The following is a 6,958-nucleotide window of genomic DNA, read 5'->3' on the forward strand; positions in this document are numbered from 1 at the left end:
GAGTCGTTAATGGAATTGTTTAGGAATTGGTACTGAAAAAAAAAATACCAGAACCAAATTTCAGTTCCGTAAATGGTTCTCAAACATGCATTCTATAGACATGTTGATATGACAAGTTGTAGTTAAAGATACACAGAATGGGTTTTATTGTAATAAGTCAAATTGTATATAATTGAATTAAGTAATTAATCTAAAGAATCGGAACTGGAACTGGAACTGAAACAAATACCAGAACCAAATTATTTTCTCAATTTTCATTCCGTTAATGGTTCTAAATCATGCATTCATCAGACTTTTTGTTCATATGACAACTTAAATATAAATATACACATTATGGTTAAATAAAGTGTTTTTTTGTTTTGTTTTCTGCAGAGATCTGCTACGGATAGGTGTGACATTAGCAGGCCACCAAAAGAAGATTCTCGGCAGCATTCAAGACATGAGACTGCAAATGAACCAAACGCTGCCCATCCAGGTTTGAGTTCAGATGGGGCGGAACTGTTCTAGCGGACGCCTGATCATCTCGGCTAATCAGATGAAACTGGCTTGCTGTGCCTCGGACAACTTTTTCCTTTCCCTTTTTCTGTTTACCTGCATTATTTTACATACGACAGGAGTAGATACAGTTATTTTGTATTTCTTTTTAAGAATGGAGAGAGAAAAGGACTTATCCCATGCATGCCTAGTGAGGCTCCGATGTGGGGTGGCGTTTGCATGCATGCGTGTGATATTTTCTTTTACGGAGGCTGCGTGGAACTCGCCCCATCTCCAAAGCCTCCCGCAATGCATTTTCCCTGAAGCTGACTTGGAAAGCAAACCCTTTCCGGATGGACACTGCATATGGAGATACTCCTCTAATAGTACGCATAACTTGAAATAAAAGACAATAAGACTAAGAGTGAATATATACACTCACAAACAATGCGTGTGGACAAGGAAATCTCTCAAACCCTAGCAGATGTTTAGTGTATGATCTTGTGCATATTCCCCACCTTCATATTGAAGGTGTTTAATTTAAAGGCACGGAGAGGCACACGGCAGAGGCGAAAGGTCGCAGATGCCGCAGGACTGGAATTTGAGGAAGCTGCGTCTGTCCACCAGGTTTAAACTGACAAAGGACTTAAAAGAAAATACCTGGTGAACTCAGGATGCTTTCATAGTTAAATAATGGATTCTCACAATTTCAATTGATCTTTTGATTTTATTTTCTTCCTTTGTTTTCTCCACACCCTCCTTTAGTTCCTGTTCCACAATGAGTTCATTATATCACAATTCTTAAGCAGTTAGATAGAGAAGGACCATGATAGCTTGTACTATAAACAGTGTTAATTGCTGGCCATCTCTATAATGAGTGAATGTGTGTGTGTGTCAGAATGACTGTGTTGTAGTGTATGCATTTGTGTGTGAACGTGTGTATAAAACAGAGCGATTATTATGCACACAAACACTGTACATTAGCCTTCAGTTGTATTCCACGGTGGAGAACTAATGTATAAATTGTGACAAGGAACTGCAGTTTATATATATATAATTACATGTGAATCAATAATATGGACAATTTGCATAATTTTGTGGCTGTTCGAACGTTCACCCCCTTTTTTTTAATTATTATTATTATTATTATTATTATTATTTTATTTGCATATCCCAAGAGACCAATGGAATTTAATCCTAATGGATTTATATGGATTTCCTTCAATCAAGAGAAAATATAGCCCAGAAAACCCTTTGAATAAAAAAAATAAAAATAATAAATATAATAATATATATATATATTTATATATATATATAAAATGATCTGATATAAATTTAAACATTCATATTTTATTTTAATTGATTTTATTTTGTTTATCATTTTATTTTATCAGGAGGAAATATAGCCCATAAACCCATTTAAACAAACAAAAACTAAATACTTTGAAAGATATAATATAAATTGGAAACTGTCAAAATGTTCACTGTTAATGTTTTGCAACAAAAAAAGAAAAAGAAAGAAAGAAAGGTATGCACCAACAATAGAGATGTTGAAAAACCGTTTGGGATGATGTCATGAAATTTGCAATGTGTCAGAAAGTTTATTGCAGAGGAAGTTTATTGAAATCCAGAATAGAGGTGTTGCGCGTGTCATCAATGATGTTCAGTATGCAGATTCCTGCTAAATCTCTCCTATATTAAAGCTAAGCCTTTCCGTCAGAGACACAAAGACAATCTGTTAGAACCAATTCTGAGAGATATCCTATTGTAAAGCTCATTCGCCGAGCGTTTTGTTCGTTTCAAGAAATCATATTTTTAGAATTGCAGGATTTCCTGGGGCGTTTTCAAATGAGATCTTTGACTACAATGGTAATTCACCGTAGTGCTACATGTGAGAGGCAGGATACGTTATACATCCTGAAATAGTCGATTTTTACAGTTTTGTCTTCCACATATTTCCAGCCTCTTTTTCTTGCACATACTGTATATGATGTGTACAGTGCAAAAACTACTTTTCTTAATCAGTATTTTTGTCAGTTTATGTTTTACAGAAAAATAATCTTCAGTAAAACATTCAAGCACAATTCTAACGCACTTTAATATGGAGTTAAAATTGGCCAATGGGATAAGAAAACTGAACTTAATTCAATATATTCTCAGAAAACATGCCATATTATTCAAAATTTCGTTTGTTTTAAGAATGGCTACATATTCTTATTGGACAAAAAAACTAAAATACTGATTAAGAAAATGATTTGCTGTATATAAATAGTACTATGGCAATGGCACAGCATATATTCTGCCAAATATCTTTACCCAGTGTTTTGTTATTCCGAAGTTCCCGCAGAACGCCTCTCTTTGCATAATTTAATATAAAGTGCAAAGGTGAATTTTTTTTTTTTAATCTCTTTTTAGCTAAAACAAACAAAAAAATAACATTGTTATTTTGAGAAATGCTACGTTTCAGAGAGTATACCAAACTGTGGATCTATAAGACAGCAATATGCTTTTATGTCATTTGTAATTTCACACATCAAGTTCCCAAATTCTGCCTCTTATTCCCAATTAGATTTCCATTTAATCAAACGCTGCAGTTGTTTTAGTTACATTTTAATGAGTGAAACTTAATAATTTGTGTTGCTTTTTTGTTAAACTTTCCCAAAATATATTAACACACAAAATATCTTGTATATAAACCCTATTCCTTTAAGTTCCTTTAAGAGCTGTTCTGGAGCTCAGCTTAGCTGCTTTTGTCACATTTAACACATTTGACAGTGTATTTTCACATAACTGGATCTGCATATGTGTTTGTATGAATGTATGAGTGAGTTATTGTTTGAATAAGTTGCTGTTGTCATTGTTTTTGAGGAACAGAACTTGCATGATTTTGGTTCAATACCTTTGTGCCAATGGTCTCCATCCATCTCTCTCTCTCTCTCTCTCTCTCTCTCTCTCTCTCTCTCTTTGTACCGTGTCCTTCAAAATCTAAGATACTCTTTTGTATTGAATCAAGCAAAAAAAAAAAAAAAAAGTTTTTTGTTCCAAGCTTCTCATCACATCACAAAACCACTGAGGTAAAACACAAAATGTCTGCTGTGTGCTGTACTTAAACTGAGAGAAGCAAGACACATTTCAAGATTATTTTTTGGTTCTTTTTTTTTTTTTTGGAAAGCATTGGGATGTATTTAATTGTGAAGACAAAAACAACGATTAAATGATGCGTTCTTGTAGAAATATTTTTAAAAAACCCTTTTGCAATTAAATTATTTAAGAAATACCCATGTGTGCCGTGTGAATTCTTGTGTGGAGTTTAATTGGTAACACTTTACAATAAGGTTGTAAATGTTAATATTAGTAAACACTTTTGATAACATGAACTAACAATGAATATGATCTTCGTTTTTGTTCATTTCTACATTTGCTAATAGGTTTGTAACATTTAAAGTCGTATAAGTTAGCATAAGTTAATGCAGTATTAGCTAACAATAAACAATAGAATATACAGTATGTAAATTAACATTAGCCAAGACTAATAAATGCTGAAAAGATATTGTTCATTGTTAGTTCATGATACCTAATGGCTTGAATATTGTCAGCGTATACAGCCAGGGCTGGACTGGTAATCTGGCATACCGGGCATTTTCCCCATGGGCCGACGCACTTTGGGGCCGATCAGGGGCGGACTGGCCATTGGTAGAACAGAGAGGCTGGTGGGTCGGCCACAAAATGGGCTGAATGGGCTGCAATAAGATAAAATGGGCCACCGCGTTATGTAGAACGGACCTCAAAACAGTGCCGCTCAACAACATTTGGGCTAGTTGCTATGTAAAATCCCGGGCCGATTTCTCTTCCCAGTCCAGCCCTGTGTACAGCCTTATTGCAAAATGTTACCTGGTGGATGTGTTTGTGATACTGACATGCTTAACATTCAATTGAATCTTTTCCAGATAAATGTTAGCTTTTTCTGGCATGTTGAGGCTACAGATTCCTGCTTAACTGATAAACTATTCTTCTCTGTATTTGAGATAGGAGATCTTTACAGGTCAGGACACCTGCCTCGCAGATAGTCTTTGTTCTGTGAGAAGAATGTTTGAGAGTTCATGTGTTTTTCTGACTACGGCTGCACTGACCTTTGTAGCTGTCCAATATGAAAGGAATAGTTTAAGCAAAACAGAAAATTTTGTCAATATTTACCCTTATGTTGTTCAAACCAATCTTGTCTCACAGAATCATGTTACTATTCAAACAATTTTGTTAAATGATTGTTCGTGCATCATTGTACGTATTGTGGCTGTTTAATTTAAACTGATCTGATTTAAATTTAAAGGAATAGTTCAACCAAATATGACAATTTGCTGATCAAGATGTATATGACCTTCTTTCTTCATCAGAACTGGATTTATGATTTTAGGAAAGTGTGACGTTGGAGGGCGGGACCGGTCGTGATGTTACACACCCGGCCCCATATCAGGCTAATCAAACCTCAGAGAGGGATAAAGGTCAACAGGAGACCGCAGTGAGACAAAGAGAGAGAGAGATTTACGTACAGCTGTCCGACACCTTTGTGTGTGTGTTTGTCTTTTCGATTAAGTTCTTCATTAAAATATTATTTATATTGTCAAGCCGGTTCTCGCCTCCTCCTTTCCATTAACCCCCTTACACTGATGCCGAAATCCGAGAAAGAGGAGGGATGTGCCGTAGTAGAGTCCTTGCCACTACCATCCACCCCAGCAGAGCAGCCGCGGCCATCCACCGGAGGACACCTGAGAGCGGACGAACGGCTGCCGACCGCGAAAGGAGAAGGGGCTCCTAACCGACCACCTGGAGTGGTCAGTGCCACTGCCAGGGGCGGAGGAGACCCCTACCAGCCGCTGAAACGCGGCGGGTTATGAGACTGCCGACCACGAGCGGGGAGGGGCTCCTGGCCGACCGCCTGGAGCGGCAGAACCACTGCTTCTGTTTTCCGAGAACGCGGCGGGTGTTCTGTCCACCAGGGGCCAGAAGACTGCCTCTGATCCATCCGGGGCATTAGGCACGCATTTTCCCAGGGAAAGGGGGGGGGGTGTACATGCCGGGTGCTCCCCAGCCTGAGAGAATGAGGGAGGAATGTGACAGGGTTTGTCTTCTCGTTTAAGTTCTTCATTAAAATATTAATGATATTGTCAACCCGGTTCTCACCTCCTCCTTTCCATTAACCCCCTTACAGAAAGTGAATGGACACCAATTTGGATGGTCAAAAAAAGCACACTTAGTCGGCATCAAAGTAATACACACGACTCCAGCCGATCAAGTAATGCCTTCTGAAGTGAATCGAAACGCTTGTGTGAAAAACGAATCGCTAATTAAAACGTTATTAACTTTAAAAAAATCGCTTCCTGCCAAGACTCAATGCCTCACGTCGCTGTTGCGTGACGTCATCACGTTGATGCGTTCATGTGAGAATTTAGAAGTTACGCTCTGTTTACCACAGAGGAACATACTTCATGCGAGTGTTCAAATAAAACAGTTTAAAAGAGCTTGGAGAAGCGCCGATTTAAAGTAAAAACTTTTAATTAGCGATTTGTTTTTCACTCAAATGTATCGATTAAGTTGGACATTACTTAATCGACTGGAGTCATGTGGATTACTTTGATGCTGACTAAAAATGCTTTTTGGACCGGCAATGTCCATGTGTCATATGCTATTGGAAAGCTCTCAAAGAGTTTATACAGATCACAACCAGTCTATTAGTTTTACTCACAGACAAAATATAGCAAGTAATAGCTAAGTATATGTCTTTGAAAAACATGTTACATGTAAACAGGTGTAGCCAAGTCTTGGACAGTCCAGTTTTATTTTGTATAATTATGTATAATTATTATGTTTTATTTATATGGAGATGCTTTTGGACTCTTGGAGACATTTTTGGACACTAGGATAAATGTATTTTTGTAATTCAATAACTGTTGATTGCTTTGTCGTATTAAAACAATATTTACTTGGTTCAAAGTGACATGATTGGGGGAAAAATCAAAATAGCAAAATAAGAATATAATTTCAGTAGCTTACCAAAGTCTCAAATGTATTGTAATCTATATCATTGTAATCCATCCATCCATCCATCATGAAGCATCCTGTGTACAGGTCAGGGGCTGACTATCCCAGCTAGAGCGAGGCACACTGACAGTCCAGTCCATCGCAGGATCATTGTAATCTATATCATTAAAATAATTGAAAAGTTTACTTTAAAATTATATCAAACAGACAAAATGTTTTTTTTTTTACTTGACAACAATAATTGTTTGGCTGAAACCCTTTTAAGCCATTGTAAAGCAAATTTCAGTCATGAAAACTTTCTGAATACATTTAATGCTGCTGCAGCAGAGCAAATACGAAGACATGCTTCTGATAGAAAATACACAGACATAATGTGTTGAGGATGTTAGACATTCTGCTGCACAATTAGATATGCATACGATCCCATGGAGCAGCTCTAGTCAAGTGG

At 37.0% G+C, this 6,958-nt stretch overlaps 1 protein-coding gene across 6 annotated transcripts in view; it reads left to right on the forward strand.

The window, feature by feature from the left end:
• LOC127641078 (ephrin type-B receptor 3-like) overlaps positions 1–1,589 on the forward strand; it is a 60,788-nt gene extending 59,199 nt beyond the window's left edge. For all 6 annotated transcript variants that reach the window (XM_052123841.1, XM_052123845.1, XM_052123843.1 and 3 more), the window contains one exon: positions 373–1,589. In XM_052123841.1, coding sequence (XP_051979801.1) covers positions 373–481 — 109 coding nt within the window. In that variant the 3' untranslated portion in view covers positions 482–1,589. The remainder of the gene's footprint in view (positions 1–372) is intronic.
• The last annotated feature ends 5,369 nt before the right edge of the window (positions 1,590–6,958 follow it).

This window comes from Xyrauchen texanus, chromosome 50 (assembly GCF_025860055.1).
Source record: "Xyrauchen texanus isolate HMW12.3.18 chromosome 50, RBS_HiC_50CHRs, whole genome shotgun sequence".
NCBI lineage: Eukaryota > Metazoa > Chordata > Actinopteri > Cypriniformes > Catostomidae > Xyrauchen > Xyrauchen texanus.